A 13,431-nucleotide genomic window follows, 5' to 3' on the forward strand; every position below is an offset into this window, starting at 1 on the left:
GGCTGCAGGCTTTGTGCTGTAGATAGAAACCTCCTGTCCAACAGTCTGCACAGACCAAGCAGGGGGCTGTAGCATCTTCCCTCCCCCGTGCAAAGGCAGCAGCTGCTGTGTGAAAGAGAAATGAGAAACCACAACTTGGAGCCAAATTCCTTGTGCACTGAATGGCAGGGAGGGAAGAGGGTGTTTGAAGGAAAAAATGAAGCAGTGAATCACTAAATACCCAGGAGTCAGGGGATGCGCTGGCTGGAGTCTGGTCCCTCCTGCAATGAGTGATGGCTCATTGGGTTGTTAGGAAGATAAACGTCTTCCCTGATCCAGACTGCGTGTGATTGTGTGTGTTTGCAGCAGGCATGTGAGGGTCCCTCCATGGGATGCATCAGTGATGTGAACGCTGCTGTGTTATCCATGTGTCCAGCACTGCTGCGCCCTGATGAACCAATGGAAGACAATATCCACCTTCCCATCTGATTGCATCCCACCCTGATGTGTGAATCCCGCTGCCTCTCTCCCCTTGGACACAGGCTGCTGGGATGCTGCTCCCTTCTCCCAGGGCTGGCACTGATTTATCACTCCTCATAATTCCCCTCCGCCCCGTGCTCTCTCCCACCTCCTATTTAGCTGCATCAGCTCCGGTGACACTTCATCACTGTTAGTCCTGGTCCTGATGGCTTTTATGAGTAGTTATTGCCTTGGAGCCTGACTCTTCCTCCTCTTGCAGCCCTCACTTCTGCTCCTTCCCTTGCACTGCTTCCAACAAGGCTGCTGGCATCTGCAGCATGAGGAGGAGGAGGTTGCAGTGGGGCTTTATTTCATAGAATAATGGAATGGTTTGGGTTGAAGGGAGCTTAAAGCTCATCCAGCTCCAATCCATTGCCATGAACGGGGACACCTTCCACTACAGCAAGTTGCTCCAAGCTCTGTTCAACCTGGCCTTGAAGACAGCTTCTCTGGGCACCCTGTGCCAGCGCCTCAGCACCCCCATAGTAAAGAATTTCTTCCTAATATCACACCTAGCTCCCCCTTTGTCAGGTTAAAGCCATTCCCCCTTGTCCTCTCACGACATGCCCGTATCAGCAGCTCCTCCCCATTACACACCGATGCCGTGCCTGCTGCCCTAACCTCCTGCTGTTGTCCCACAGAGCGCTGTGGCAAGTGCCAGTTTGGAGCCATCTGCGAGGCGGAGACGGGGCGCTGCGTGTGCCCCACCGAGTGCGTGCCCTCCTCGCAGCCCGTCTGCGGCACCGACGGCAACACCTACGGCAGCGAGTGCGAGCTCCACGTGCGCGCCTGCACCCAGCAGACCAACATCCTGGTGGCAGCACAGGGAGACTGCAGTGAGTCCGGCATCGTCCCCTCCTTCCTTCCTCTCATTCCAGTGGTGTGGCAGAGAGGATGCTCTGCCCCGTTGGCCACCCAGGTCCTGCTGAGATGCTTGGATGAGCCCATCCAAGGTTCCCCTTATCCCCTCATCTCATTCCCATGGCATGTTAGAGAGGATGCTCTGCCCCGTTGGCCACCCAGGTCCTGCTGAGATGCTTGGATGAGCCCATCCAAGGTTCCCCTTATCCCCTCATCTCATTCCCATGGCATGTTAGAGAGGATGCTCTGCCCCGTTGGCCACCCAGCCCTGCTGAGATGCTTGAATGTGCCCATCTAAGGCTCACCCAGTAGCCCATGGGTTTGCCTCACCCTAACCTTAACCCCAGGGTTGGGATGTGAAGAGGGTCTCCCTAGTGCTCCTCCTGATGCCTTTAATGGTTGTTTTGAGGACTTCCCAGCAGGATCAGCTCCAAGATAACAGGGAGTCATAGTTTAGACCCAGCTGAAGCAGGGATGCCCAAGAGCCTGGCCCTGAGCTGGCCACTTGGACACCCTCCCTGAGGCTTTTCACCCTGTCTGGTGTGATTTTCCTTTTGGCTTCACAAGAATTGGGCATTTTGAGTCTTTCCAGCAGTTTCTCCTTTTTAACCCCAGCGGTTATGCTTTTCCCATCATAGGTGGTATCTGCCCTCTGAGCCAAGCACAGAAACTGGGTTAATAGCCATTGAGCCAAACAAACTGGGTTAAAGCCATGTTAATAGCTACCATCAGGACTGAAAGCATCGGGGGGGTCTGTTTGATCACACAGTTCATCTCGGTAGCTTTCCCTTCCCTCCATCCCCTGGGGTTAATTCCTCTTTGCTCATGTGCTTCCTCCCCACTCCCCAGCACAGGGAACTGTCTGTGCTAATTTCTTAATGAATTAAAAGCCCTGCCTAGGTTCTTTGTTAGGGTAAATGCTGCTTTGGTTAAAGCAATGCCCCGAGCCTCATAAAACCTGTCCAGCTGGGGCTGGTGTTCCATGGAGATGCTCTCTGCATTTGGGAGAGAACAACTGAGTGTGACAAATCACTCTTGGTGATGTGAGCAGGAAGAGGCTGAAACCAGAACACACCATGAGAGTAAATGGGATTTGTTACTGGTGGTGTAGAAATGGTGATAGACACAACACCTGAGGGTGTTGATGGGAATCAGGAATGCTCAGGACTGACACAAGGAGGATGGGAAGAGGAAGAGGCTGGTCCCTTTTCCAAAGTGACAAGGGATAGAAGAGGAAACAGCCTCAGGGGAGGTTTAGATGGAGCTGAGGAACAATTCCTGCCCCAAAGGGTGCTCAGGCATTGGAACAGGCTGCCCAGGGCAGTGCTGCAGTCACCGTCCATGGAAGCATTCACACACCATGTAGACAAGGCCCTCAGTGCCATGGGTTAATGGTGGCCTTGGCAGTGCTGAGGAACGGTTGGACTTGATCATCCTAAAGCTCTTTTCCAATCCCATTGATTCCATGATTCTATAACACCTTTCCATTGCAGACTCTTTGCATGCTTCAACCAACCAACACCAACCCGCTCTGGCGAAGGAGAACTTCTCGCTTTTGAGGGCGCGTGGTTCATGGTCGCCACCTCTCTAACATGGGGTAGTTGACCGCAAAGACCCCCTCAGTGCATGACCACGGTTCCTCCCTCTGTCACAGAGTCCTGCGGCACCTCGGTGTGCTCCTTCGGCAGCCGCTGTGTCGGCGGGCAGTGCGTGTGCCCGCGCTGCGAGAGGCAGCCCCTCGCCCCTGTATGCGGCGCCGACGGCATCACCTACCCCAACCAGTGCGAGCTGCGCGTGGCCTCCTGCCAGCACAAGAAGAGCATCGAGGTTGCCCGGATGGGGCCGTGTGAGGATGGTAGGTTGATGCCGTCCCTCCGGCCCTGCAGGTGGGAATGGGGAGGGAAAGGGTGAGGACGGACACAGTGTGCTGCCCTGTGACACCCTGACATCCCCACTGGGTCCCGGTGATGCTCTCCTTCCCTCCCTGCGCGCTGCATCCCTTTCCCCTTTGTCTTCCTTATCCAGCAGTAATGAGAGGTGACACCTCCTAATGAGCTGGGCAAGGAGCTGATCACTGCTTGAATTTCACACTTCAGCGGGTCACAGGAAACAGAGGTGTTCCTGGAACAGGGAGCTTGGCTGCTGCTTTCCTTCCCTCTGCCCCGGAGCTGCTCCCATGGCCAGGATTGACTCAGCACTGAGCACCAAGGTCCTGGGGTTGGCTGTACCGTGCTTGGTCAGGCTAAGAGCTGAGAACCTGCTGTTTTCCACTGTAGGGGAATAGCTCTGGGTTAACAATGGCTGAATCCAAGTTACAGGGTGCTGACCTGTTGAGCTGGTATTCTCTGGCTCATTGCACATGTAGTCTTAGTTAAAAAGGACTTCAGTGCCATGGCAGAGCTTATGCGGAGGAGAAGATATAACATGGTGTTTGATCACAGCCCTCCTTGGGGAATTTCAGGCTGATGTCCCTCTGGGAAAAGATCTTAAATAATTCCCTGTGTAATGCCAAATCCCAGCCTTTGATCACTCAATAAAAAGGGCCAGGTTTTCCTTTCTCCCCCCCCTCTTCCCCTTTAAGTAGCCTTTGAAATCAGGAACATCTTTCTTGCTGCTGGAGCTCTGAGCATCTAATGAAGAGGCAGCCAGGCTAGGGACAAGGTTTATGTATTGTTATGAATACCTGCATAACTGAACTTCACATTAACCCCAACCCCATCTGCTTTCCATGTCTATATTATCAGCAACAATCTCCCTGCTGCAGTATGTGTTTGGGAGGGCAGAATGGGAAGGAATCAGATCAAAGCATGGAGTTAAGCTGTCACTAAGTCAAGTGACATCCCTTCCTCCTGTGCGTGGCTATTAGATATCTGATCTCCAGGTAGCCTACAGGGTGCTGGTAGCTGCAGGGTCCTTCCTTTAGGTGTTGCAGTGATGCTGTGGAGAGGAAGATCTCAGGCCAAGTGCTAAGGAATCACTTCGCAGTTTTCATCATGTAGGTTTAGCACTGTTGTGATAGCGATGGGAGAATCTGTGTTCTCCAAGGGATGACACAGATTGAGGTCCACAGATCTGAGGTCCAGCATAAGCATCCTAATATATGTGGGCCTGGGATCCTGGGGTTGCAGAGGTTCAATCTGCTGTGATTTGGATGGGTCTGTGGACTGCAAGGGCCCAGCCTCATGTCAGGGCTTTGGCCCCATCCTCTCTGCTCTGCCCTTTCTCACCATCATCCTCCTTCACTGCAGAATGTGGCTCAGGGGGCTCGGGCTCCGGCGATGGGTCTGAGTGTGACCAGGACCGGTGCCGGCAGTATGGGGGCTGGTGGGACGAGGATGCAGAGGATGACCGCTGTGTGTGTGACTTCACCTGCCTGGCAGTGCCACGCAACCCGGTAAGCACGCTCAGCACCTCCGGGCTGCACGCTGCTCCCCTCCTCTCTTCTCCCTGGTGCCTTTCCCGCATGCTTCCTGCGCAGGAGAGAGCATCCCATGGATAAGGAACCTGCCTTCCTGTGCCAGGGGCTGCCCTGAGCGGCTTCCATCCATGTCCTGGCAGGTTTGTGGCTCTGATGGTGTGACTTACACCAACGAGTGTGAGCTGAAGAAGACACGGTGTGAGAAGCGCCAGGATCTCTATGTCACTAGCCAAGGAGCCTGTCGTGGTGAGTGCCCAAAGGCAGCCAGCCTGGTGTCCTACAGGGACACGTCCCCTGTCCCTGGGGCTAAGCAAGGAAGCGCTCACTAAGGACACAGCAATGTCTGTGCTGGTTTAGCTGATCCCTGCTGCATCATTCCTGTTTCATGCCCTTTGCTTTCCCTTACCAAGGGTAGGACCTCATCTCATCGCTTGTTCCCAGCATCTCTGCAAGGACCATGTGGTTTTGTGGGATGGTTGATTGGGAATACTGCCCTGTGCCAAGGATAACCTCTGCCTCTCTGCCTTCCCCTGCAGCCATTGCCACAACCCCACCACCTCTCCTGGTTGTGCATTGCAGCCAGACCATCTACGGATGCTGCCCAGACAACATGACCTTGGCGCTCGGAGTGGGTGCTGCTGGATGCCCAAGTGAGTGAATATTGTGTTCCTACCTTGGTGGGCATGAAGGACCTTCAGGGATGGCTGGAAAGCAGGAGAGAGTGGGTGGAGGAGGGATTTGGGGTCCCATCCCATGGGAAACATCCCATTCCTCAACTAACTAGTAACCCTCAGGCTCCATTTACCCCCATCTCCAGGCTCCCAGCATGCACACATGGAGATGTGCACACATGCTTCACCTTCTGTATCTACTAGTGATGCTCTTGTCCTTGCAACAGCCCCAAGTCAACTTCCATGTCTAAGTCCTTCTCCAATGCAGGAGGACAGGATGGTGGCATCCCTGGCAGTGTTCAAGGCCAGGTTGGATGGGGCAACCTGCTCTAGTGGAAGGTGTCCCTGTTCATGGCAATAGGTTGGAACTGGAGGAGCTTTAAGGTCCCTTCTGACCCAAGCCATCCTATGATTCAGCTGCATCCATGCTGGATGCTCCAGAAGGTGCCTTAGGGCCAGAATGTGCCTTCAATCCACTGCTAGAGGCTGAGGGCTTTTCACTGGTCTGAGTGACACAAGTATTGCTCATATCCTTGCAGTGCAGGCTGAGGTGGAACAGAGCTTTCATGTTCACCTTCTGCAGGCCACCCATGGCTGGTGACTGCAATGTGCAGGAAGCTGAGCTGGCAAATGCTTCATTAATATTTATTAAATGATTATCAGAGCCAGCACTTAAGCAGGAGCAGCACTTTGAAAGGCATTAGCAAGCTCTTACCAGCTGGGGCTGTGGCCGCCCATTAGAGAAACCCATTACTCTGTGGAGACATGGTTCACACCATGCTAGGGCCTGGCTAATGCCCTCCTGATGAGGCTGTAGTGCTCTTTAATGCGCTGTATCATTAAACAAGCAGCATTCAGAGAGGGTCCAGAGAAGTCCTGGCAGGAGGTGCATGGAATGGGCTGGGTGGGTGCTGCAAAAGCAGGGAGCAGAGCCATGAGGAGATGGTCAGGGTGATGTAAGGGAGGACACAAGCATTTTGCTTCCAGCATCGCCCTGCCAACGGTACCAATATTCCTGTGCCTCTGATGGAACTCCTGTCCCCCACCTTCCAATCCATGGACACAGCTTCCCAAGTGACTGGGATTCATTATCCCGCCAGTTTCTGTCCCACCTATGTTGGCAGCAAGCGTACATCAGTGGGATGACAGATGACACGGACTCCTCTCATGAGGTGAAGAGAAGGCCCTTTATTGAGATACAGCTCAAGTTTTATAGCCCCCGCAAAGTGCTACACTGCAATTTTCAGTTCCCTTGTTTCTATATAGAGTATCGATCACAAGATTATGACATTATTCCTATTTCTTTGCACAGCCTTATCTCATGTTCGTCTTATGATCACACTATTGCTAACACAGCATCGTATAATCACATGTAGCATCTACACGTGCCATTCTTGTTCAGAGCCAGTTCCTTGTTCTTTCTCCTGGTTCCTTTTCTCTTCTTTATTTTCATCTCTCCCAAGGCCTGTGTCCAACCATCTGTATGAAGTCCCAACCTCTGTACCCATCATCCGCACATCAGGATGTAATTACCACTTAGCCTGTAGCCCCTAGGGCAGATTTATCCCTTGCTGCCTGTTCTGGACATGCCATTTCCCTGCCTCTGGAAGGCTGGGGATGTGCACATACACCCAACTTGCTGCTCCTGCATTCTCCCTTTCTCTCCATCTCTGCTCCACGTCCCCTTTGCACTGCTCCCTGGGGATTAAGGCAGCGTCTCTCTGTCTATCTTTGGATCGCTTCCCTCCATCAAGTTCCTAATTAATGAATTAATAATAGACTTCTAATAGCTTCCTTCCCCTTTGATGTTAATGAGAGAGGAGTTCTTGAAGACAGCAAAGCAGGCAGGTTCATCCTTAGAGGTTTAGTTCCCCCCTTGTAGACGGAGCAGAGGAGAAGTGTTGAGAGCAGATGGTGAAACCTCCTTTTGCCCACCATGGTCCAGCCCTGGCTGAGCACCTCGGTGGTCCCTCCACCACGATGCAGATGCCATGGCAAGGGGTTGGATCTAGATGATCCTAAGGTCCTTTCCAACCCAAACCATTCCACGATTCTATGTTTGCTCACAGGTACCTGCCAATGCAACCCCTATGGCTCCTATGGAGGAGCCTGTGACCCCACCACGGGGCAGTGCTCCTGCAAGCCTGGTGTGGGGGGCCTCAAGTGCGACCGCTGCGAGCCCGGCTTCTGGAACTTCCGTGGCATCGTCACCGACAGCAAGAGCGGCTGCACCCGTGAGTGTGGCCATCACCCCATCCCATAGGGATGCTCCAGAGCATCCCTCCTATGAGGAGAGGTTACGGAAGCGTGTTCCGTCTGAAGAGAATGGGATCTCATCGAGGGGCTCTTCATCAGGGACTGTAGCAATAGGACAAGGGGTAATGGGTTCAAACTGAAATGGGGAGTTCAGGTTGGATGTCAGGAAGTTCTTCCCTGTGAGGATGCTGAGGCGCTGGCACAGGGTGCCGAGAGAAGCTGTGGCTGCCCCATCCCTGGCAGTGTTCAAGGATGATCTTAAGGTCCTTGGATCTGCTTAGATCACCAGCAAAACAGTGTCTTCTTTCCCTTTCTTGCCCAGCCTGTAACTGCGACCCAGTGGGTTCAGTGCGTGATGACTGCGAGCAGATGACTGGCCTGTGCTCCTGCAAGACTGGTATCACTGGCATGAAGTGCAACCAGTGTCCCAATGGCAGCAAGCTGGGCATGACTGGCTGTGAGAAAGGTGAGGTGCCAGAGGGATTGTGTGGGGCACCAAGAGTGGGTGCTTGGATAATGCTGATCCTGGAAGAAAAGCATCCTTCCCACCCTGGATGCTTGTGCTTTGGGATGAAGGTTCCTCCATTCCTGGCTGGGTTCCTGTTATCTATGCATAAGGGACTCTGTCTTTTTGGGAAAAGACTGTCTTGTCTATCAGTCTGAACTGGAAGAGCTAAGACCTACTGGGAGGAGAGAGGGATTTCATTATATGGCCTGTTACTTCATGCTTGGTATGTGCTTTGTTGGTCATCTCTTCCCATCCCCTTCTCTCCCTACCCCAGACCCATCAGCCCCAAAATCCTGTGAGGAGATGAACTGCGAGTTTGGGGCCTCCTGTGTGGAAGTCAATGGCTTTGCCCACTGCGAGTGCCCTTCCCCGCTCTGCTTGGAGGCCAACATGACCAAGGTTTGTGGGACAAGCACCATGGGGCCTGAGCAGCATGCTGGGGATGGGTGGCCCATTGAGATGGTGTGGGCAGCATGACTGTGATGGCTCTTTTCCACCCCAAGAAGCAGGAGGGGACGTTTGGTCACTCTTTGAAGGGTGACATGAGTTGTAGATGCCCCCCAGCAGAGCTGGATGCTCTGAGCATCATTGCTCCTGGGCTTCCGCAATGGTCCCTCTGTGCAATGGTCCCTCTGTGCACACCTCTTTGCCTCTAAAGGACCCTGCAAAGCTTTCAGCACTTAGAGATGGGTTCCTTCTGCCCTGTGCTTGGAGGAGGCCGGAGGCACAGCTCACATTTCCCCTGTGCCTCCCAGGTGTGTGGCTCTGATGGTGTCACCTATGGGGACCAGTGCCAGCTGAAGACCATCGCCTGTCGGCAGGGACAAGTCATCACAGTGAAACACATGGGGCAGTGCCATGGTGAGTGTCTGCTGCTCTCAGTGCTGTGCCACACACTGGGCATGGGCCTGAATGTGGTTCCTTGCTGTGCCATGACTCTTCATGGCAGGGAAGATGCCTCCTTACCTACCCTCTCCTCCTTCTCCTTTCAGAGTCCATCACTCACACCAGCCACATCCCACCACCAACACCACTGCCAACAGTGCCCTTGGACAAGTTGATGCTCCCTCCACCACTGCGGCTCACCACCCAGGCTCCAGAGCCCACCGAGCTGCCCACCAGCTCCCTGCTGTTGGAAGCCAAGCCTACTGAAAGAGGTCACCCTACAACGAGGCGCGTCACCACTGCCAGACCAGCCACCACCCCATGGATGACCCATGGAGTGTATAAGACCACTGTCCGCCCTCTTTCCACTGCACCAGTGGTCCTGGCCACCACGCAGCCTGCCTATGTTGAATCAGGCAGTGCGGAAGGCAGTGGAGACCAGGAGATGGGTATCAGTGGAGACCAGGAATCGAGTGGGGCAGGCTCTGCCGGTGAGTGTGCACTGCTTAGGCTTGGCTTGGAAGGTTGGTTGTGGGCTAAACCATACCCTGTGCCATGACAACATGAAGCTGTGAAGCTCTGACACAGAGGTGAGGTCTTACCTCCTGCTGGTGAATGCTCCTCTTGATGCCCTGCAGGGGAAGAGGAGGTGGAGGAAAGCCAAGTAACTTCCACCCCAGCCATCGAGAGGGCGACGTGCTACAACACCCCGCTGGGATGCTGCTCGGATGGCAAAACTGCGGCTGCGGATGCTGAAGGCAGCAACTGTCCGGGTGAGTTGGTCCCTAGGGATGGGCTCTGGGGTCCCTTTCGGTGATCAGGGCTCAGACTGAGCTCTTGTAGGGTGCAGGAAGGGATTGATGCAAGAGGATGCTCATGAGGAGATGCTGAGCCATGGATGTTGTGCCCATAGCAGCCAGCAGTCACCCTGCTGCTGACCTGAGAGCCAGAGAACTCTGTTTCTTTCCTTAGGTGACCACTTTCTTCCTTAACAACTTGCCCAGTGCTCTACCCAGGCTTCTGCAGAGCTCCTGACTGGCACTAGGGAGGATGAGGGAATTCCTTGGATTCCCATTATCTGTGTTGATATCTATAAAGGGAGCTGGGCTGACCAGGACCAGTTTAGCCCCATGGGAGAGCAGCTGAGCCTCAGTGTCTATGCTGGGCATCCTCAGGAGCTTCTTGACTCCTGATTCCCAGGGGTGCTTATGGCCTAGGTGGGATCTGTCTTGTCCTTTCACACTGTTCACATTGAGGAAACACAGAGCTACCCATGCTCGATCACAGTATAGGTTATCCTGAATACACATCCTTGTTACCCTTGTTGCTCTGGGGCCATCTCTCAGATGCTTCCTCACTGTGGTCCTTCTCAACTGTCCTTCTTCGAGCAGAACATCCCCTTTTCCTCTGGACACCACATTTTAGACCAAAAGCACAACTTCTGGGAACCTCCCGTGTGGTTACCCACAGTGGGGATCTTCTATAGGCCCCTCTGCACTCCCACAGCACCAATGGGAACCATCCTTTGGGTTCCTCTTGCACTTTCAGGCTGGTTTCCAACGCTGACCACAGCCTGTTCGCTGGTTACTTCCCTCTCCCAGGACAGGTCTTCTTGTTCAGAGCCCACTTTTCGCCCTCCTCTCTGCCCCTGTTTGCATGCACGTCTGTGATCCTGCCATGTTGACTATGTGCTGCTCTGGTTAACATCTTTCTCTTGTTACTCAGCCGGTGCAGGGGGGCTGCTACCCGGGCCGGAGCTCAGAGGAACCCGTATGGTAAAAGCTGCCATCTCCAGCCTGGTCTTTGCCATCTGCTCCAGCACCCCTTGATACTAATCCTCCATGGTGCAGACCCATCCAGACTAACCCCAACACTGGCACTACCCGCACACTGCCATCACCCTTTCCCCCCAGGGACTCGAATGCTGTCAGCCACATGCCTGTCCCCTTGCCCACAAGCTGACTAAAGGCGTTTGTCTTGTCTGCCCTTCCATTCCATAGCTACCAAAGTCTTCCAGGGAGTCCTCATCTTGGAAGAGGTAGAAGGCCAGGAGCTGTTCTACACACCCGAGATGGCTGATCCCAAATCAGAGCTCTTTGGGGAGACAGCAAGGAGCATTGAGAGTGCGGTGAGTCCTTTGCACTTGATCATGGATAGAACAGGGCTGTGGCATGGATCATGGATGGATAGGGCTTTGGCAGAAGAAAGGACCCTGCCCACCTCTATCTGCGCTATGGTGGTCAGACAACTAAACTGTGGGTCTCCTGCTCTGCCTTCCTCCTTGTTTGTGATGGCTTCTGGAGAGGTCTCTCATTGCTGCCTGTCAGTGGGAGCACAGAGACCTCGCTGCAAAACATGTTGAGCATCTTGAAGGAGCATTGCTCCATGTTGTTGGTTTTGGGGTTTATTTGAGATGGGCTTAACCTACAGAAGTTGGGGTGGACACAACTTATCCCTAAGTGTTATGGGCACTTAGGAGTGTAAAGCAATGATGGGGCAGTTCTAAGAGATACCCTGTTTGAATTGTGTGATCTCTTTGTAGTGTGTTATTAGGTCCATCCTCTGCTATGTGCTGGGTCAAAAACCAGCCTTTTTCAGCTTGATCTTGGTGGTGGGGCTGTTCAGAGGAGAGGTTCTGCCTTAACACCCTGGATTTCCCAAAGTGCCCTTATCTCCATGGAAAGCCCTTAGACCAAAATGTCCATAAACCCCCTTTTCCCTCCATTTCAACCACACAACTTGGGAAGCTACTTCTGTAAATCCAATCTCTCACCTTTAAGGAGAAACCCACTGCCAGTTATGAGAGTAGTGGACTTTGCATGGCACTGTGTACGTATGGGTTTGGGAGCAACATTATAGTGTGGCATAGCAAATACAAAGCATCTCTGCAAGGAGATTAATGTATTTAGAGCTGGTTCCAAGCTGCACTTAGAAGTTGGCAAGCCCTCAGTACAGTCATATAAGCAGATGAGTGTCTGGCATATGGACCATATGGTTCGTGCAGTTCTGTATCACAATAGCAGTGTTTCCCAATACAACAGCGGCTTCCATCTCAGGATGCAAACAGGCACACAAAAGCTTCATTCATGGGTCATCCATTCTTCCTCCCAGGAAGGCTGTTTTCCCGGGCTGGGGGATAGGAAAGCATGGCACAGGACCTCTGTCAATGTTCTTGCCATGGCCCAATGCTGCAGAGCCTGTTGTCCCTGGGCAAGTCTCATTCAAATGCCCATGGATGTGATGTGCTCCTTCATCCCTCCAAGATCGCAATTCCCAAATATAACACTATTCCATGGGACCATTAACCAGTTACTACTTTCTTCTGTGTTTTCCTTGAGGGAAGGACACGGTGGCCTCTGGCTCTGATGACTTTTGGACATAGTAGCAGGGCTCCATGAGGCTGGATAGATAGCCTGCAGGGGTGTTAAAGCCTGACTGTAAGCCTTGGACTGTCACTGTCTCCTTCCTGTGACTTCAGACAAATCCTGCAGTGTCTGAGAGCCAAGCATTAAAAGGCAATCAGGTACTTAAAGATGCAGAATGGCCCCTTATGGGATTTTCCCAAGGTTTACACAGCTTTAGAAGAGATCAGAAAGACTTAGATGCTACACAATAGAAAATCCCTGTATGAACTGCAAGGTGTCTCTAGTCTGCCTCTGTTCTGCTGTTCTTCACCATGGGGATAGCTCACTGCCCTGCTCTATTTCTGGAGCCTGTTCTTACCTCTGCCTGCAGGCTGTAAAGAGTAGGGACCAGATGAAGTTATCATCGTAGGCAAGGGAGCTTGTTCTCTGCTTGGGTCACTTGGATGCTTGCAAAGGTTTGGATGCAAAACCAAGGAGACTCGCTAGGATTCAAGCTCTCCTACTGAAAGGACCTATCCCCTTGGCTCTCCCCATTAATCAGTTGGTTCTGTTCTCTCCTTCACTTCTGACCAAAAGCTGGATGAGCTTTTCCGCAATTCCGATGTTAGGAAGGACTTCAAGAGCATCCGTGTCCGAGACCTGGGGCAGAGCAGCGCTGTCCGTGTCATCGTGGAGGCCCACTTTGACCCAGGTAAGTGCTGATTCATTGTGGAATGCATGCAGAAGCATTCCCTAGGGATAAGAATGATTCACATCCATTGCGAGAGGTCATGAGAGGGAAGCTACTAGGTAGACACGCATCTTCACTCTTACCTTTCTCCTCCTGGTTATGGTCAGCCACTTCCTACACGGCAGCAGATGTCCAAGGGGCCTTGCTGAAGCAGATCAAAGCTTCCAAGAAGACAACCATCCTGGTGAAGAAGCCCCAACAGGAGCATATCAAATTCATGGACTTTGGTGAGCCCCCCT

At 52.9% G+C, this 13,431-nt stretch overlaps 1 protein-coding gene across 1 annotated transcript in view; it reads left to right on the forward strand.

Moving 5' to 3' along the window:
• The window catches only part of AGRN (agrin), a gene marked incomplete at both ends in the record, with an annotated part of 102,438 nt that overhangs the window by 75,567 nt on the left and 13,440 nt on the right, over positions 1 to 13,431 (forward strand). The window contains 14 exons of the mRNA XM_080631284.1: positions 1,140 to 1,334; positions 3,014 to 3,214; positions 4,608 to 4,753; positions 4,918 to 5,023; positions 5,314 to 5,427; positions 7,518 to 7,682; positions 8,027 to 8,170; positions 8,487 to 8,611; positions 8,968 to 9,073; positions 9,205 to 9,588; positions 9,736 to 9,870; positions 11,098 to 11,225; positions 13,039 to 13,153; positions 13,300 to 13,419. Of these exons, the coding sequence (XP_080487410.1) occupies positions 1,140 to 1,334; positions 3,014 to 3,214; positions 4,608 to 4,753; positions 4,918 to 5,023; positions 5,314 to 5,427; positions 7,518 to 7,682; positions 8,027 to 8,170; positions 8,487 to 8,611; positions 8,968 to 9,073; positions 9,205 to 9,588; positions 9,736 to 9,870; positions 11,098 to 11,225; positions 13,039 to 13,153; positions 13,300 to 13,419 (2,184 nt within the window). The remainder of the gene's footprint in view (positions 1 to 1,139; positions 1,335 to 3,013; positions 3,215 to 4,607; positions 4,754 to 4,917; positions 5,024 to 5,313; positions 5,428 to 7,517; positions 7,683 to 8,026; positions 8,171 to 8,486; positions 8,612 to 8,967; positions 9,074 to 9,204; positions 9,589 to 9,735; positions 9,871 to 11,097; positions 11,226 to 13,038; positions 13,154 to 13,299; positions 13,420 to 13,431) is intronic.

Source organism: Psittacula echo, assembly GCF_963264785.1.
Source record: "Psittacula echo genome assembly, chromosome: 17".
NCBI lineage: Eukaryota > Metazoa > Chordata > Aves > Psittaciformes > Psittacidae > Psittacula > Psittacula echo.